This window comes from Engraulis encrasicolus, chromosome 5 (genome assembly GCF_034702125.1).
Source record: "Engraulis encrasicolus isolate BLACKSEA-1 chromosome 5, IST_EnEncr_1.0, whole genome shotgun sequence".
In the NCBI taxonomy this organism is placed as follows: Eukaryota; Metazoa; Chordata; class Actinopteri; order Clupeiformes; family Engraulidae; genus Engraulis; species Engraulis encrasicolus.
In genome coordinates, this window is record NC_085861.1 from 47,656,222 (window position 1) to 47,676,150 (window position 19,929).

Consider the following 19,929-nt stretch of genomic DNA (forward strand, 5'->3'; position numbering starts at 1 on the left):
TCTGATGCACCATAACGTGGATGGATACCTTGGTTTGTCCGACATTGGTCACCTCCCAATCCTCCCCAAACTCTCTTCCTGTCACTTTCTGTTTTTTTTTTTTTGTGAGAGTCCGCACACCTCGAAGGTTTCTTTTTCAGCAGGTGCAGCTTTTCAGGGTACTTCAGTCTTCAGTTCACACAAGGAAGAGTGCGACACTGCTTCTTCACAGTTCACCCCTTTTTTTCTTTTTTCTTTGGTGCTGACGTTTCGGCACTCAAATAAAGGAGAAACCTCAAAAGCACATTTTAAAAATTATGTTTTCTACAACAATAAAGAGTATGCTGTGAATGTAAGATGTACTCACTTTTTTAAGTCTCAGAACCCACCATATATAGGCCCTATCAATTCCTTCAATTCTGCATTAACATGCCAGTTCACATTTTGAAAGATATTTTTCCTGAGGCGATTCGACCACAACATGTACCCTGACCTGACTCTGCTCAGCTGAAATGTCAAGCCATGTGACAATCCTGAGAGTTTATGGTTTACATCTCAGCGAAGAAGGGCACTCTGCAGACCAGAAAACACTGGAAACTTCCCTTTGGCCATGATACTGCTGAAGCAGCCTACCATATTACAATACTGTAGTCAGGGCAAGATTCACGCATAGGCTAGGTATGGCTGCAGCCCCCCCATGCATAGGCTAGGTATGTGTGTCCCCCCCCCCCCCCCCCCCCCCCACACACACACACACACACCTGCTAAGGGCCACTGATTGGCCAAAAGTGAAAAAATACAGAACTGTTGGAAAGATGCAATATTTAAAAATGTATCTGTCGTGTGAGTGCAGTTGGTAGACATATCGTCCTTCATTCCTTGCTCTCCCTTTGGGCAACCCCCTTTTGAGCCTAGAATATTTTCGCAACCCAGTCCACATTTTCCAAATGGTTAACAGTTTTTGTACTGTATATTGCTAAATTTTCAATTGATATTCACAGGAAACATATGTATTATTACCTCCGCCAAGGCGTTATATTTTCGGTCATGTTGGTCTGTCTGTTGATGAAAGAGAGTTGAAAGAGAGTGAAATGAAGAGTTGTTGGAAATGACAAAAGGAGCAATTGATTAAATTTTGTTGGTGATCCGGATCCAAGAATTTTTAAAAAGATTCTTCACCATTGCAGGTAGGGCGAATTTTGACATTCCAGTTTCCAGTTTAGTTTAGTTTAGTTTATTAGGATCCCCATTAGCTGGGCACAGACCCAGCTATTCTTCCTGGGGTCCAACAATAAAATCACACACAGTTAAAAGTTCTACACAAATCTGCACATTCATTTAAGCACCATACATTGACAAGAAAGAACGAAAAAAAGAAAGAAAAAAAACATTTAATATAAACATAAATTACTACAATAATGGGTTAAGACCTTGTGATAAACATCTCTACCTCTGCACTAACCTAGTTTATATAGCCTATGATGGGCTCAGATGTTTTTTCACCTGCTTTTTAAAAAACACTTTACTATTCAATATAGTTAATTTGGTTGGCACATTGTTCCATGCTTTAATTGATCTATATTCAACAGTGCGTAGAAATGCATTCGTATTGCTCTGTGGGATGCTCAGTCTCCCTGCTGCTGCATGCCTTGTGTTATATGTATGAATATCACAGCTTTTACAGAGGAGATTATATAGCGATTTAATGCCATTTTGTTGTGTAAAACTGCCCAAGTTGATGTTAATAAAGAGACATGAAGCCTTTCCTCCAAGTATATCTCCGTGACCCCCCTTCTGGGTCCCGACCCCCTGTTTGGGAACCACTGCCGTACTGTACCTCCGAGCTGCAGTTCTGTTTTTGTTGTTGTCTCCAGCTGTTCCTCTTCCTGTTATTTGTTTTGTCCAATGAGAAAATATAAAAGAACTTTGCAATGACCTTGTTTGTTTGTGCAAGGGCGAATTGCACGACTCTAAGGTCACTCAAACCTCAGCCAGTGTCTCAGCCGTGCCTGCTTTTCTCATTACTGTGTGTATATTTTTTGGGCTACTTTTTATGACATCATTGCACTGCTATGCTTACAAACAACCACATAATGTACAGCTTGAGAGAGAGAGAGAGAGAGAGAGAGAGAGAGAGAGAGAGAGAGAGAGAGAGAGAGAGAGAGAGAGAGAGAGAGAGAGAGAGAGAGAGACAGAGACAGAGACAGAGACAGAGACAAGGAGGTTTTATGCATTGGTGTGTGTGTGTGTGTGTGTGTGTGTGTGTGTGTGTGTGTGTGTGTGTGTGTGTGTGTGTGTGTGTGTGTGTGTGTGTGTGTGTGTGTGTGTGTGTGTGTGTGTGTGTCTGTCTGTCTGTCTGTGTGTGTGTGTGTGTGTGTGTGTGTGTGTGTGTGTGTGTGTGTGTGTGTGTGTGTGTGTGTGCGTGTGTTTGTGTGTGTGTTCACACATACTGCATAAGCAGTCTAGGCCTATCAGTGTGATTAGCCATGCTAACCTGTCACCCAGTTCTGACTCACAGTGCAGGTTAATAGGCTATAAGGAATGTACTACCAAAAGATAATACCCTTAGGCTTCCACGTGGCCTGTATATAGTAGCACTCGCCATATACATGCATATCACATTAACGTAGATGCTTCACACCCAGTTTTTTCTCTCTTATTTGTAATTGCACACCAATTAAAGCAAAAAGGCAGTAACTGCGCAGAGCTCAAAACTGAGTCAGTTGACTTTAAAATGATGCTGCAATCCAGTATAAGTGGTTTTTGGGATATTACTGAAATGTGACAGTTTTATTACTTTATATTACCACCCTTTTTCCAAATCAATCTTTTTATTTATCTGTAGACTTTGATATATATGGCATTAACGTTATAGTTAGTCATTTTAAACACCAATACAGTTACTGCCTTTTTGCTTTGTAGGGCAGAATAGTTCAGCATTGAGATATTGTGTTTTCATCTGTTCTGTGTTGGTGTTGGCATTGATTCACTGTCGTGGAGGCTGTGAGAGAGTTAGCTGCTTTTGCTAATCTCATGTATCAGTATCGACACAGAGGCACTGAATCTAGGCCACTGGAGTTTAATTGACTCACTCTGGAAAGCTTACCTCGCTTTCTTTCCCCCCTTCTCTCTCTCTCTCACCTGAACTACTACACTTACTGTCATTTTCTTCACCCTCTCCTTCCTCTCCATTTCTCTCTTTCATTGCCTCTCTCTCTCTCTCTCTCTCTCTCTCTCTCTCTCTCTCTCTCTCTCTCTCTCTCTCTCTCTCTCTCTCTCTCTCTCTCTCACTGGGAGGCAGAGGCTACCCTGCCTGTAACATGGTGTTGCTCAGAAGAACATCATTCAGCTTTGGGGGCACGTAAAATCTTTGTTATTGTCATTCATGCATACTCCATAAATTATATCTGTCTTTTTTGCAGGCTAGAGTGAGTACTGAGATAATAAACTGAAAACGAATGATTATTATTATTTTTTTTTTACTGTAGAGGCAGACTGTTTGTGTGAAGCGACTACAGTATAAATGTACATCAGTTATATGGGGGGGATATAAAACAGCTATAGGATTGTGTGTGTGTATGTGTGTGTGTGTGTGTGTGTGTGTGTGTGTGTGTGTGTGTGTGTGTGTGTGTGTGTGTGTGTGTGTGTGTGTGTGTGTGTGTGTGTGAGGCCACTGCTATTGGAGCACACCCACATGCTGGGGCCCTCGCTCCATGTGGGGCCCAAATCCTGGACCCCACATGTTTTGACCCCATTTGCTATGGAAGTTTTGTTGTTACTGGTAAAAGTAAAAGTGTAAAAACAATTCCTCGTTGACAGCTTAGGGTAGGGGATTGAGCACAGTTTAGTATTCTTTAGCTATTGTTAGGGTTAATATGAATGGAAGGCCCCCACAAAGATAGGAAGGGCCCCACAAGGGCCTCACAAAGATATAAGGGTTGGGCTGTGTGTCTATGCGTGTGTGTTCGTGCAGCCAATATCCAATGGTCACAGGCAGGGAGAATTCGATGATCAGGCAGAGATATTCACCGCACAAAAAGCGTTGAAATTTGTTTTTTTGGTGCAGGCAAATCCCTCGCATTCAGCGGACAGCTATTTTTGGCAGAGTAGAGAGGAGCGCTCGCCTCTGTGCTGCTCTGACCTACGTAATGGGTCCTCTGGGCCTGGTATATCCCACAACAAGGATTTTCCTCTTTACTGTGTGTGTGTGTGTGTGTGTGTGTGTGTGTGTGTGTGTGTGTGTGTGTGTGTGTATGTGTATGTGTGTGTGTGTGTGTGTGTGTGTGTGTGTGTGTGTGTGTGTGTGTGTGTGTGTGTGTGTGTGTGTGTTCAAGTGTGTGTGTGTGTGTGTGTGTGTGTGTGTGTGTGTGTGTGTGTGTGTGTGTGTGTGTGTGTGTGTGTGTGTGTGTGTGTGTGTGTGTGTGTGTGTGTGTGTGTGTGTGTGTGTGTGTGTGTGTGTGCGCGCGCACGCGTGTGCGTGTATGACAACCTTGCAGCCAGAAGCTGTTTGTGCGTGCATGCGTGTGTGCGTGTGTGTCAGCCCTGCAGTCAGAAGCTGTGCTTGTGTGATAAACCAGAACAGGTCTGGTCCAATTGTCAAAAAGAGAAAAACAGAAAAACACGCACATCCGTCTCAAAAAAATGTGGTGCAGGACGAGCAAAAATACCATGAAAACTGAAAGAAAAGTCCGCGACACCAAGCTCCCGTTGCTCTTATTTTACGTCTGATGAAGGGCATGCTGCCCGAAACGTCACATTAAAATAAGAGCAACGGGAGCTTGGTGTCGCTGACTTTTCTTTCAGTTTCCAGAACAGGTCTGGACCTTCAAGAGGAGAAGACGAGCAGGCCAGTAGATCTGGTCTGGTCTGGTCTTTTCTCGGGGTCTGCTGAAACCATTTCCTTCTCTCCTTCTCTCAGTACAACACTGCTGCATGGATATGTCGCGTGGGCGAAAGTTTTAAGAGGAACCTTATAAAACTTTTAATCTTTCCTCCTCTTTTTTGAAATAACAACTTCATTTTCATTTCATGTCTACATTTGCAGGACAGGTTTGACGGAGAACACACAGAGACAAGACAAGGGAAGATAATGTTATGTTGCTTTTTTTAATCGTTTTCAGATTTTTTTTTAAATGACATCATCGACCCCCTTGGACGAATAACAGCATTTGCAAAAAACAAAACACAAAAAAGAAAACAAACAAACAACGAAAACAAAAACACAACACCATTCAGACATCCTCCTTCAGCAATCTGACCATAAATTCCATGAGCAACATTAAATCTCGCTCATCAGATACAGATATAAAAAATAATTTTCTTTTTTTATATAAAAGGAAAGAAAAACAAAATAAAACAAAACAAAGCTTTCATAAGTTTAAACCATAATGTTTTTTTTTTCAACAGTAAATGAGAAGTATGTGCAACACTCTCCTCTGCTTGCACCAACACTGAGACCCAACCACTGCACAGTCTCTCAGAGGACAGAGGGCTAACTCCCACTTCCTCACAATCCACAGGTTACCATGACATAGGGGTTGTTCCAAGAACACAGTTAAGTGACAAACCTGGATAAGTTACATTACAGAGAGCGGTTAGTAAAACTGCTAATCGATTGTCTACAGTCAGGGATGCTGACAGTGGGGGACAAAGGGGTCAGTTGTCCTGGGCCCAGAGAGACAGGAGTCCCAGACTTGGGTCCTCATCACAATGTATGTTTTAAGTGTGCGGGGTGGCCATTCCTGTGGTTTTGTCCCAGGCGAAGCCAAATTTGTTATTTTATTAGCGGATTTACCACAAACACCAGGTTAACTTACGAGTGGTTTGCTACTGAACAACCTTCTTGGAATTCCCCCCATGGACAACAAAAACAACAACGACAAAGAAGCAAATATAGGAGAACTCAGATATTACCATTACTCAGGCTGAACATTGATGACCGGAAACCAGGGACACAAAGCACTGAACTGACGTCACAATTTTAGAACTTTTTTTCACCTCTTCTGTTTTGTTAGGATGTCATCAGTAGATCTACAACACTGCTTAAAGGGGGGCCACCCAGGTCTGGTAAAGGGATATGAAGTAGATTATGGGTTTAGTCATAAACAGAGATGGAGGGGATAAGAACTGAGGAATGTCCCTCTCTGAGGCTGCACTCTGATAGGTGGAGAGCTGAGAGGCTACACGCTGATAGGCAGAGAGTTGAGAGGCTGCACTCTGATTGGTGGAGAGCTGAGAGGCTGCACTCTGAGATGCTGCACTCTGATAGGCGAGGCTCTGATAGGAGAGATAGGCTGAGCTCAGCTGAGCTTCTTGGAGAGTTTGGAGACCACACGGGTCTGCAAGGCAGAACACCCCAATGACGTCCCCCCGTTTCAGGCTGCATCCGATATACTTACTCATTCACTTACTGCCAGGGTCTGTGCTAGGCATAGGCAAACAAGGTGCTCGCCTTGGCCGCCAAACTTGTTGGGGACACCCCGAAAGCCTCACAGTATTAAAATGTCAAGTGAAAGAAATTGAACATTAAACTTCACATTGTCAGTGATTATTTACGGATTTCAGCATATAGCATTACTAGAACAGCTGTGCTTACAGATGCCAATTTCCAAATGCACGAAAAGGAAAGGGGGTGTTCACCTTGGGCACCAGGTTAACTAGAACCGGCCCTGCCCACTGCATACATTAGTCTACTATGTAGACACCCTAGCAGTGGAAGAGTAAAGATACATCAAATGAAGAAGAGTAGTGGATACTGTAAAGTGATGAAAATTAGGGGTATGACATGGTTTTCTTCTTTTCTACACAGTGCAAAGATTACACTATGTAGCCAAGGAGTGTAGGTCCAGGGCATCCGACAGGGGGGACAAAGGGGACAGTTGTCCGGGGCCCAGGGACAGGGGTGGGGTGGGGGGGGGGGTCTCATTACATTGTATGTATTGGGGGGGCTTTCAGATGACTTTGTCCTGGGCCCAACCAAAGCTTGGTTACAGAACGTAAAAAGACTTTCTTTAAGACCCGGACAAAAAAGAGGGTCACCTGGCTTGCGAAACACAAACTGCTGAGGTTAACTTCATTAGCCGTGTTGCGTTGAACCAAAAAGGGGGTGAGAGTTCATATTAAATGACATGCCAACGCCATTAGTATAATGTAGCATGACTCATCTGCCATGAGTTCACGCACTGCTGAAACATGTTCAAGCAATTACATCCCAATCAAGGGCCTGCCCGGGCAGTTACGAATTAGGAGAAATGAGCTGGCTGCCGGTCTGCCGTTTAAGACACAAAATGACTGGGTAGAAAGTAGGACACTTCATCAAAAGCATCAGCCAGAATTGGGACAGATCCCTCAGCTCTCTGTTCGTCTGTCCCTCTATCTGTCCGTTCTACACCGAAACACACGACAGAAAAAGATTACCAAGCTTTCCTTTTTTCCCTTAATGTTCCACCGTTTCTCACACTCTTCTCATTTTCGCCTCTCTGCCTTGCTGCTTCCCCGCATCCGACATCCCAGACCTCGTTTTTTTCCCCAGCTTGGTCACTGTTTGGTAGTGATTGAGGCCATTTGCAGAAGAAATACTTGCGCTTGAAGGGACGAACCCCTTCACCAGTTGAACCCATCTCCCCCAAATCCTCCCTTACACTCGTCCCTCTCTCAGTCTCTCTCTCAGTCTCGCTCATTTTCTGGATCAATTCCTCCACCATTCATTTGCCTGCTGTTTCACACTTACAACTCAGCACACTCTCCTTCTCTCTCTCTCTCTCTCTCTCTCTCTCTCTCTCTCTCTCTCTCTCTCGTCTTTCGCTGCTCTCTCTTCTCATCCGTCTTGGTTCCAAACAAAAGGCTGGCATGCCGGGTGCCCAGCCCAGCAGGGCAGGACTGGTGAGAGGGGGGTCAACGTGGCAAGTGCTCAGGTCAGGGAGGGGTCAGTGCGGTGCGGTGCGGCAGCGCCTGCGGCACTTGGACCCGGCTCAGGGGCATGAGAGAGTGAGAGCGAGAGAGAGAGAGGGAGAGAGAGAGCGCGCCTCAACACAGCCCCGTCTTTATTTAGAGCGGATTCAGCACAGGCTGCCAAATTCCCTGCATGGCCGCTACAGTAAACAGACTCTCGTCATCCACAGTGCCTTAACAAATATCGCTGTAGGCCCAGCCACACACATGCACATATACAGCACGTACACACAGACGTACACTCAAACAGCACATGTGCGCACACACAGACACACATGCACATACACACAAACATAAACTTACGTGTGCATGGCACACACAAACAATGCACACACACAAGAGTGCACAAGCACATACACACGAACAAACTCAGACACACACACACACACTCACACACACTGCTGGTTTAGGTCTGATAGAAGGAGATTTTGATTTTGCTGCTTGCCAATTCCTGTAATTCACTGCTGTGCTGCTGTGACTACAAAATGAAAACGGGACTGATGTATAAGTTTTGTCAGTGCAAATTGCTTGAAGTGACAAAAGACGGCGACTTAAAGAATAAATTAACTTTTCACTCTAGGGGTTTTTCAGCATTCCACTTTCAATATGGCTGCTGCTATCCCCCAAATGTCATTGGGCATGGAAATAAACATCTGAATCTCATCTTTTATCTTAGGTGCCTATACACTGGACTGAATACCACTATATTCTTGGGAAACGAAACGAGAAGAAAGTAAAATAACAAATAAAACTGCCTCACCCATTTTGCATGGGCTGTATGATGGAATATAAACAGCTGGATGGCTCCCAGACATCCTACATACATTCTGCCAAAAATGCTAGCAGGCTAACAATACAATGGGGCTGATCAGAGAACACAAATAGCTGAGTCCCAAAAGACAAAAAAAAAGAAGTTTTTTTTTCATTCACAAAATAAGGCTTCAGGCACTTTGAATATATGATCACATATACAAATATAAAGAGCAACAATTACAGTTTCCCCTTCAAAATCTGTGGGAAACAGGGGGTTCTTTCACAAAAAAATAAAGAAATCAAAAGAAAAAAAATCTGCAAATATCTTTGGTGTGTAAACCACGTCCTTTAGATTGTGTCTCACACATGTCATAGAGCGGCCCATCCGTCACAGAGTGACAAAGAAGAACCCCTGGTTGGAGCCATGGAGTGGTGGGGGGGTTGTGGGGCAGTGTTTCAGGTTGGGTGGGTGGTGGGGCGGTGCTCCTGACGTGTATGAACATTCCACCTCCATCCAACGCATCAAGCCCACGCCATACCTTCAGTCAGTCAGCAAGGCAGCTGGACTTATTATGCAGTCTGTGAGGCAGCTTTTTTTAAAAACAGAAACCTACAAGAGAAGCTTTCCCTTTTTCAGTTGGTAAGCCTTGCCTCACCTTTTTGCAGAAGAGAAGCAGAACCAAAAAAAAAGCCTATTTCATTGCGGGAAAGAGACCCATTGGCTCTGTGGCTGGTCGAGCTCTACAGTGGCGATTGTGAAACACAGCTGCTAGGCTTCTTTGTTAAAAAAACCCAAAAACTTGACCTCTAGACAAGAGGACTACCCAGACCTTGCTGCAGGTCAGGAGAGAGAGAGAGAGAGAGAGAGAGAGAGAGAGAGAGAGAGAGAGAGAGAGAGAGAGAGAAAGAGAGAGACGGGTAACCACCATAGGGCCACCCCCAGGGTCTGTTAGAAGTAAGCGGTTGCTGTAGCAACAGTCTCACCCATGTAAAAGCACCATGCACGCCAGAGGTTTGAGGAGGGGAAGTGAGGCAACGTCGATGTGAGGTGGGCAGACCTCACACGAGCTCGCCGGCGACCAAACTGTCCCAAACCGTCACATTTAAACTGTGATGCAACACAGAAAGCACAGGGCTGGATGTCAGACCGACACAAAGACAGACACATAGCGCCTCTCCTCCCCTCTTTTTCTCCTTCTCCGGCTCATTTCACCTCAAAACAAAACACAGGCCACATTTGAGGCCAATCCCTGAGCTCTTGTCTGAACAAAAGCTTTTCTCCCCCCTCTCTCTCTTACTGTAAGTTATTTTTATAATCCTTCCCCTCACTCAGCCTCTCATCACTTCAGTTACAGGGCAGCCAGGTCGAATAGGCGTGTTGCTGGCAAGGGAACACTGGTTGTACCTGGGCAATGTAGTAATTGTTGAAGTTGGCATCGGCCACGTATGGGGCCGGCTGGTAATAGCAGGTGACGTTGGCCACGTTGGGGATGACATTCTGCTCGGCCAGCACGCGCACGGCCAGCATGGCTATGAGCCCCAGAGTCTGCCGCCTCTCGTGCCCCATTAGGCACACCGTGCTCTCGTTGACCACCCCGTACAGGGTCATCAGGTAGTCGTACTTCCGGTCCTCCAGGCCCACGAAGTGGTTCTGCAGGTAGGACTCCAGCTTGCGCTGCTGCTCGCCGATGTCCGAGAAGTCAATGAAGAAGCGCGAGCACATGTAGCGCTGCAGGGACTTCATCTCGGACTCCGACGCGGCGCGGAAGCCGCGCACCAGCAGGTGGCAGTACTTCAGCAGCCCGCCGCCACGGATCTCTTCGGGGTTGCGCGTGCAGATCACCTGGTGCCGCAGGTGGTCCAACGCCGCGCTGAAGTCGCCGAACACGCTCTCGCCGATGATGGTGGGGTGAAAGGTCTGGGTCATTGGGTTCTCGGAGCACTCGTAGAACAGCAGCAGCGAATCCAGCTTGATTTGAAAGGAGTCCACGCTGAACTCGAACTGCCGCCTCAGGGAGTCCACGAACTTCAGCTCCACGTTTTTGCCGCGGTTGTTTGACAGCGAGATCAGACTCCACCTGTCCGAGTCATTGCACACTTTCACCATCTTCTGCACGTAGGCTTCCTGAAACACATGCAAAACATCTGTTTTATTAGATGTACTTTTATATAGGCTACTGTAGGCCTGTGTAATTTCAAACCATTAAACACATGTGGGAAAATGTAGCCTATCAGTTGACACTTTGGAGTGCGTGCAGACAAACATTAAGGGCGTGCGGTTTAGGTGATCAAATGAACCTGTGCCGTACCATACCAGATGTATTTAACTTTGTGATTATAGGGCTGTAGGTAACCACATTTATCTACTCTTTTCCAGACAGATTGCCCAACGGCTGCTGGCCGGCTTGCTCTCTACGTCGCTCAGCTAAGTGGCTGAGAAAGCAGGATCGCTTTAAATTGGTTTAGTCGTGGAGCAGAGACGTCACTTGACATTTTATCGTTGTTAAGCCAACCATAAAGAGTGTAACGCACTCATTTTTTTGTTTGTTTTATCTTCATTTCTAGCCTTATTTATAGACCTACAAGATGAAGAAATAGTCTAAGCAACCCGAGACATGAGATATTGAGTTCTGAGAACACGAGATCTCTTAAGATATGAAATAAGCACTGATACAACACCGTTCACTAGCCTAACTAATTTACCGTGCGTAATTTAGAACCTCCGTGCTCCACTGTGCGGGCGGTGGTGGGGGTTTCGTGCTCTTGCAAGTGGCATTTTTAAGTGATTGCCAAAATCCAAAAGAAGGGTGATCTGGTTTATTTAAAATGACATCTGAAAACCAACTGATTTCCTCAGGTGCGTACAGAAGTGAGATGTAGGCTACCAAAGAGGTGTAGGTGAATAATGATATTGAGAGCTTCCGTGTGTAGCCTACATAAAGTAAAAGGCAGTAGGCTACTACCGTTTGGTTACCATGAGTAGTCTACTGCAGACCTTACGACGGAATAAGCTTGACATGTATTTGTCGACTGTGGAATTGGAAATATAATCGAAGGATGACCAAACTGCAATAATGCATGCAAGAGCACAGCGTGACTTGAGTGCAAAATGATGCTGGTAATGATGTACTGTTTAAGCATAGGCTACTGCCCACGTTTTTTTGAGAGTTGGCACACGCATTGCAAAATCACTTAGCCTAAATAAGGGAAGTTTAGACCCCATCAATTCACAACAACATTAAAATACCAATCCAATACCTTTAAGGTAAGCGGTGTAATTTTCTCTTTGTTTACTCCATCAGGTAAGAAATCGAGAAGACAGTCCAAAACTATTTCCTTGACTATTTGAAATTCCGCCTCGCCTTTCAGGTCAGCGCAGAATATCAGATCCAAGTCCTTGTAACCGAGCCCGCTGTCTTCGTGCAGAACATGGCTTGCAGCCGAGCCGTTTAGTCGTACGTCTCTCACATTTATCATTCGTTCTTCCATGCGACTGCGAACCACCTTGACAATTTGTCGAGGCTTCATCTGCAGCGTGGGGAAGTTTCCCCGGCCGTGGATGGGTATGGTCTCCGTTAAGATGCTGTCCAACCGCTGCACTTGCTCCCAGCTCAGGACGCTGACATTGCTGCAACTACTGGTACTGGCATCGCTGCACTCTGAACTAATATCGTCATCGGCCATTGTAAAACGCTTGATTATTAAAACAAAAGTAAAAGCGAGGTATACTGGGGCAGAATCTGGTTCGTTGTACGCAGGGATATTCTTTAGTTGTAGTGCGTTAACAGATGTCGGTTAGATGTATTGCGTTGTAGGTCCTTGGCTGAGCAGAGCGCACAAAAAGGAATGTCATCGATGGTAATTTCGTTGAATTACTGAACTTGCTGGTGGACTGCGGATTCCGTACGAAGAGCCGCAACTTTAAGGTGTTGGCAGAACCTGAGTCCAGAGTAGAACCTCTCCCCTGCTACACTTTTTCACTTCTCCGACGCTCCTTTCGGTCTCTGTGCGCAAAATCCACCAGCCTTTTCAACACAGCGAGTGACGCTGACTTCTGATGATCATTTGTATCGAACGGGTGTGTATATCAGGCTCGTTGGAGGTCCGCCTGTGACCCCATCGCCCGAAGGCACGCCTATGAAATTTGCATGAATATGCGTCTTGCGCCCGGCCAGAAGGTCCTCCGCGTTGGCAAGCAGACTCGCCGAGAATTCTTTGGCGCCCACAGCACTTCCACGTTACAAAAATGCCCCTGCAATCTCTTTTCCATCCATTATAACAGTTCCGTCAGAGGTGTAGCTAACACGAGCAGATTTTAATAGTGTCTCCCATTCATCTTCCACCACCGTCATGTTCCCCTCGTATCTGCATCCTACCTACTGCGGTGCGCAAGCTGCGTCTGGCGTCCCTGTCCCTTCTGTAGGTTGAGCGCAAGGTTCACCCCACGTTCAGGGTCAAGCTGCTTTACGCTGAGTGAGGACTAGTTTGAGCGACAGCACTGCGCTCCAATGGCGAGTAGACATCAGCAGCTCCGTGTCGAGGAAAGTCTATTCCCTGCAATTGAATCAAAGGGACACCATAACACAAGTGATTTAGATTATTGCCCATGTCGAGCAGAGCGCCCGAGTGAAAGTAAAAAATACTTTTAGTCAGTAGTTTAGTACAGTTTTTTTCCTGTGTTCAATTGAAACCTAAATGACTGACACTACGGCAGCTTTGTTTAAAATAGTTAGTTCATCAATGTGCTAGTTTATTGTAAGCTACTGAGTGAAACGTAATCAAGTTTTTTCGGCGCATACTACAAGACGCTTCCACGTCGCCATCTAGAGGTGGGGAAAGACCAACAATCCCCAAAGGTTCATTATTCCAAAACACCATTCACGCCACACGATTTCCTCTGCCCTTTGCTCTGCAGACACCACAGTGGCGGAACAATTGGACACCAGGGTCACAGGGCAAAAAAAAAAAAAAACACTGAAAGGGCCCCCACTACAGCCATAATACTGTAGGGCCATCCCAACCAATACAGGAAGGCTCTGGGTCAAAGGGAAAATGTCCTGCTCGCCCCCTAGATCCTCCTGAACAATTATACCTGATTTTGTTTGACAAACAAATAATTGGATAGAGGGAGTAGGCTGTCGAAGTTAAATAACAACATGGCAAAGCGAGACTGTTAAAATAATAGGTTTACATTTAGATTGTACATGTGATGAGAGCAGGCCTTTTGCCACGAGTTACTGTTTACTGTATAGTTTACAGTGCTACTCAAATTGTGGGTGCACTACGAATAATCATATTATCTCTGCATTAAATGTAACTAGTGTAGTCCTACATATCTTTTTTTAGGATTTTATTTTACATTTCCCAACTTAAACAACAACATAGATCAAATATTTATAGGCCCTTTATATATATATATATATCGCAACATTGAAGGAAAATACTTTCTTAATTAAAAAAAAACAAGAAACAAAACAACATTAAAGAAAGACAAAAGAAAAAAAAACTCGTATCATACAATCAGAAAGTTGAAATATACAGCCTATGGATCTTGTACATCTTGGCTTTCCAAAAACTCTTTAAAATTGTTCCCTTACTTTGTAGAAACTCTAGCTTCCCCTTTTTAGCATAAGTCAATTTTTCCATGGCCAGAGTGTTGGACAGGGTCTTGAACCAATCCGATGGAGCTAATGTCAGAGACTCGTTCTGTTACCTACCTTTTCCCAAAATTCCCTAATTTTAGGGCAGGTCCACAGGCAGTGATAAACCGTTCCCTCCTTTAGACCACACTTATGCAGTCCTACATATGGGCTATTCAATCATTATTTAGATTATTAGTATAGTGGGATATGATACAAATGGCTTTGTCTTCTTTTCCTCTGGGTTTAACAATGTTACTCTACTCTATTGTTTACAAGCTTGTGGAAAGGTATAGAATAGGGATAATGGCAAATCCTAACAATTTAATATTGTGTTGCTACTAGACCTTTTGCCAAAGAGAGAGAGAGAGAGAGAGAGAGAGAGAGAGAGAGAGAGAGAGAGAGAGAGAGAGAGAGAGAGAGAGAGAGAAAAGAAAAGAAAAAGCGTAAAAGATGTGTAAGGAGGGTGTATTTGCAGGGCAAGCTGTCAGGGGAGATCTATCTGTCAGGTGGGTCAAAGCCCTGCGTCACTGGGAGCATCTATCTCCATAAACCCAGATTATCCCATTTACTCTCACTCTGCATACCTCACTGCACGGCGGGCGCACTCACACTCAGCACATGCTCGCGGCGTGCCTCTCTCCTGCCTGCCTTTGTCGCAGGCATGCATTGGGCACGATCGTGATGAAGCAGTGCTGCTTTTGCTAGGCAGTGGGCATGCACACTTTGCCAATCTGAGGCATTGTAGTTAGAACATTCCACTGCCTAGCAGCACTGCTTCCTCACGATCGTGCCCATTATTTGCATATGCGGATGCATGCAATGCATGCATGCAGGCACGCACACACACACACATGCACGCACGCACGCACACACACACACACACACACACACACACACACACACACACACACACACACACACACACACACACACACACACACACCTTTGACATCATGCACACACGCACACACAGGCACAAAGGTGCACAAACACACACATACACACACGCACGCACGCATACACACACACACACACACACACACACACACACACACACACACACACACACACACACACACACACACACACACACACACACACACACACACACACACACACACACACACACACACACACACACACACACAATCTGTCATCATGCAGTATATGCCATATAGCCAAGGCCAATTGTAGGCTATTAGATACCCTCCTGCATTTGCAACTATCACTTCAATAGCGAAGACCACAGTCACACATCTCTGTGAACTCTGTAACTTCATATTATCTAAAGTTGTGTGGGTACACATATATGGCTGATTAGTTTCCCAGGCACGCAGGCACGCAGACACACACGCACACACACACGCGGGCGCACACACACACACAACCGATTATATTGGACTAGGGGACTAAACGCAGCTATCAGTTTTTATGTACTTGGACTTCATTGTGTTTTATGGTGCTGGCCATGCAGTCATACTAGGATAGTTCAAAAGCCTGCACAAAAGCCCTGTTGACTGACCAGTGGTTGTTTTTCATCTCCGTAAGTGCAATGATGGTTGGAAAACAGGCCTTTTGCCCTCGGCTGCTTTGTAAAAGACCAGCGTGTCTTTATGGCAACAGGTTTACAGTTCTCCTGAGGCTTGTGTGGCGTGACCCGAACACTCAAGACCAATAATATCAAAATAATATCACATGCACAAACTGTCTGCCAGTGAACAGATGGTAAAGTGTGATTTTACGGAGTGCAAAACGCTGGCGAAGGAACACCTTTGAAGCATCACCTGGAAGTGGACCTGAGGAAGGACAAGAACGCCTGTGTCCTTTTTTGCAGAGGTGACAAAAGTAAAAGTAGGGAGTTGACGTGGCACATTGTGCCAGGGCTGTAGTACTCGAGTCCGGACTCAAGTCCGTTTTTTTATGGACTTGGACTTGTCTTGGACTCGCTATCAATTGGACTCTGACTTGTCTTGGACTCGGACACTGGTCTTGCCAAATTAAGCTTTTGGACTCTACCGGGTCTGTCTTTAGAATTTATGATAGCCAATGCTCTAAGCAAAATATAGTGGAGCTTGAAATCCAACAACATAAAAGTTTGTCTTCACATCCATGGCATATAGGTTAGCCTACCTTCAAACATTCTCCTAATTGACAGTCATCCTTTTCATCGTTTAACACTGACCGACATGTGACTTGGACTCGAATGTTGTTGGACTCGGTCTTGTCTCGGACTCGAAACTCTTTTGACTCAAACTCGTCTCGGACTTGACTATTCTGGTCTTGGACTTGTCTTGGACTCTACAAAGGTGGTCTTGACTACAGCCCTGCATTGTGCTAATATAAGTAGGCCTACTCTGCATAGGCAGTTTTGGCGTTCAGCAAGGTCGGGCAATTGCCCAGGGCCTCGTCCATTCAGGGACCTCATCGTTGCATTGCCGTACTCATTTTCTTGCATTTATACATCATCCATTGCTGTACATCATCCAAATTGTTATTTGCCCAGGGCCTCAGATTCCCTAAAACCGCCACTGCTTCTATGAAGGGGATTGGATGCCCATGTGGGCCCATGTTTGAGGTGCTGTTTATTAGTCGAGTACATCTATGGCCAAAATGCACCAAACCCCAAAAAAATTGATACAAAAGGTTTTTCAACTGATTTCAATACATCCAGCTGTCCTTACTAACATACTAAAAATCTAGGAAAATCTAACTTCAAGAAAGGTGTCATTTTCAAGATCAAAGTTTTTTTAAAATAAAGGTTACTACATGATAATTACATTGGCATGAACTAACATGTTTTCAGGATCTGTTTGTTTTGAGTGCTGTTTGGGTGGATAAAGACACTACTGCTATGGTAATATCCATGTGTTGTTTGTCAGGGCACATCATCAGTGATGAATCATGGTGTCACTAGGTATTTTGGATCTTTCAGCAGCTGAACTGAATAGACAGGAGCCACTACATGTGTAAGTAGAGGGCAAGCTGAAACGGTTGGTTCTGGAGACAGACAATGTCCTGAAAGGACATAGGGTTTTAGCATAGCTTTCGGGTAAGCCAGAGTAGGGCCTGTTGTAGCTTCATAGGCAAGGGTCAGGGCCTTGTATTCAATTAGGGCATGAAAAAGAGGACATGACTGGGAAACTGAGGCTTTGTGGTCAGAGAATGATAGATGGTCATCAACAATGACACTGAGATTTCTTGTGGTCTTACTTGAGGCAACAGTAGCAGAATCCATATTGAGTTCGATATCATGGCAACCTAAATCTTTGGCTGGGATCACCAGCAGTGCATTTGGGCGAGGCTCAACTGAAGGTTGCATTCCTTCATACTTGTGGATAGTTCAGAGAGGCAAGCGGAGATGTGTGTGACCGTGGAGTCATCTGGCACAAAGTAACTGTGCTTCATCGGTGTAACAGTAGTATGAGAAGCTGTGAGAACAGATAACATGGCCCAGTGATGTGGTGTACATGGCAAATAGGAGTCCCAGCACCAGCCCTTAGGACACCTCAGTGGAGAGGCTATGATTTGAGGACAGCTGACCTTGTCCTTGATACATGCTATGATACCACCAGACTCAAAGAATGTCTGGAAGAACTTGAGAAACATAAAACTCAATTATTTATCTAAGAGAGATGTTAAATAATCATGTTTTGAAAAAAAAATGCTAGCTAGTCTGCACAAAGATTTTTAGATTTACTACAAAACAAAAAGAGATGTCCATAATCTCTTCTGAAGATATCTTCTGGCTTACTAGAAACAAAATAAAAGAGTAATTTTGAGCTTGGCTTTTTCAGATTTTGAGTTTTTGCATTTTGAAATTTAATGCATATTTAATTAGATATAGTCCAATTACCATATTAAAACATAACATTTCAGAAAACTTGCAATACATTTTTTTCTCACAAATATGTGAGTAATCACCGGATTAAGTTTCATGGTGATATCGACCAGCTACATTTTTTGGCCTATTCACCTGGAGTGTCTCTTGACCCTTATAATAAGCCTATGGCAGCTATGTTGAAAAAACTCATTTCCCAAAGTCAGATTTTACTAGATTTTTAGTATGTCATTTAGCAGGTCCAATAGTAATAGAATCCATAAAAAAACCTTTTGTATCAATTTTTTTGGGGTTAAACCCTAAATGTACTCGCCTATATACATACCTGGGTATTTTGATAAACGATTTTTTTTCTTTTCTACGCTTAGCAAATATTTCCGTTCATATCAAAGGCAAATACGCATAAATGTGCTGTTGAGAGCTGTCATAAATACGTTAAACCTGTGCGCCATAAGTAGAGTGCCATTCAAGTCTCCGTTTAGCTCTGTTTATATACAAACGCTAACCGGAGATTTAAAAAAAAATATATATATATTTTTTTAAATCTCCACTTTTGTTTTTTTGGAGCTTCGTTTAAAGAGGGAAAACCTTTGTTTGTTGGTGAACGAAAGGCACACCCGAAGGGGAAGGTCTGCGTATATCAAAATACCCGGGTATGTATGAACACCGCCTGAGTCCTGCTTGGGACCTTCCCAAGGGTCCGTCACTCTCTCCCACTCTCTTCCTTTCATACTCTTGACTGTCTTATTCACAATAACACATTTCCTTTGAGAAAAAAAAGTAGTAGAGGTAAATTAATGTTGGAAGTACAACACTACTGCATGTATAGGTCTAACAATCAGCTGATTCTGAGCGGGTTGGATCAAATCTGTAGCAGGGATTTTACTCTAATATTATTATACTACAGTAGTTGTTACACCAGTCATTACACTTGTCCTAAGGAGGTGGATTCACAAAAAATAGTGGTGATCCCTTAAAACAATGTGTTACCAAAGAGTAAAATCCCTGCCACAGATTTGATCCAACCCGCTCAGAATCAGCTGATTGTTAGACCTATACGCTACATAGAAACTGTTGTTGGAAGGAAATAGAAGCTGTGTTCAGGGGTGCTGACAGGGAGGGACAAAAGGGACAGTTGTCCTGGGCCCAGGGAGAGAGGAGCCCTAAAATTGGGTCCTCATTACATTGTATCTATTAGCCTGGGGGGCCATTCAGATGACTTTTTCCTGGGCCAAGCTGTCAGCGTGCCTGCCTTTGTTGGAACCTGTGCACTTTGTATCTGCTAGTGATGGTTATGTCCTTGATTGTAAGTCGCTTTGGTTATAAAGCGTCTTCCAAATGCAATGTAATGTTATGATATGTTATGTCATGTAATGTGATGTAATGTAATGTAATGTAAAGGAAACTGTGGCTGGGGTTTGCTTTTCATTTACCTCTACTTTTAACATCATCTGTTTCTTTCTTTGACATTTAGATAGTGATCATAGATCATTTCATTCATAGATAATGAAAAAAGTATATGGGAAAGGCCATGCTTCACAGTTCACATTCCTTTGATTAAAACCAAATATCTGGATCTCCCTGTAGGCTCTATAGCCATAAAAAGTTCAGATTTTGGGAAATCAAACATGGCACAGGTGCAGACAGAAAACAAAGGGGCCCTGGCTCAGTCACATTGTATTGTATGTGTGTTTGTGTGTGTACGCTTGTATGTGTGTGTTTATGTGTGCGTGTGTATGTGCTTGTATGCATGTTTGTATGTGTTTT

General features: G+C 44.3%; 1 protein-coding gene across 1 annotated transcript; it reads right to left on the reverse strand.

Annotated features, from left to right (window-relative positions):
• Positions 1 to 9,278: 9,278 nt before the first annotated feature.
• Positions 9,279 to 13,108, reverse strand: tent5aa (terminal nucleotidyltransferase 5Aa). Its single transcript, XM_063199601.1, has 2 exons — positions 11,941 to 13,108; positions 9,279 to 10,807 (listed from the first exon to the last, which is right to left on the reverse strand). Exons 1-2 carry the CDS (start codon positions 12,364 to 12,366, stop codon positions 10,028 to 10,030), a joined length of 1,206 nt encoding a protein of 401 aa, XP_063055671.1. The 5' UTR covers positions 12,367 to 13,108; the 3' UTR covers positions 9,279 to 10,027.
• Between the last annotated feature and the right edge of the window lie 6,821 nt (positions 13,109 to 19,929).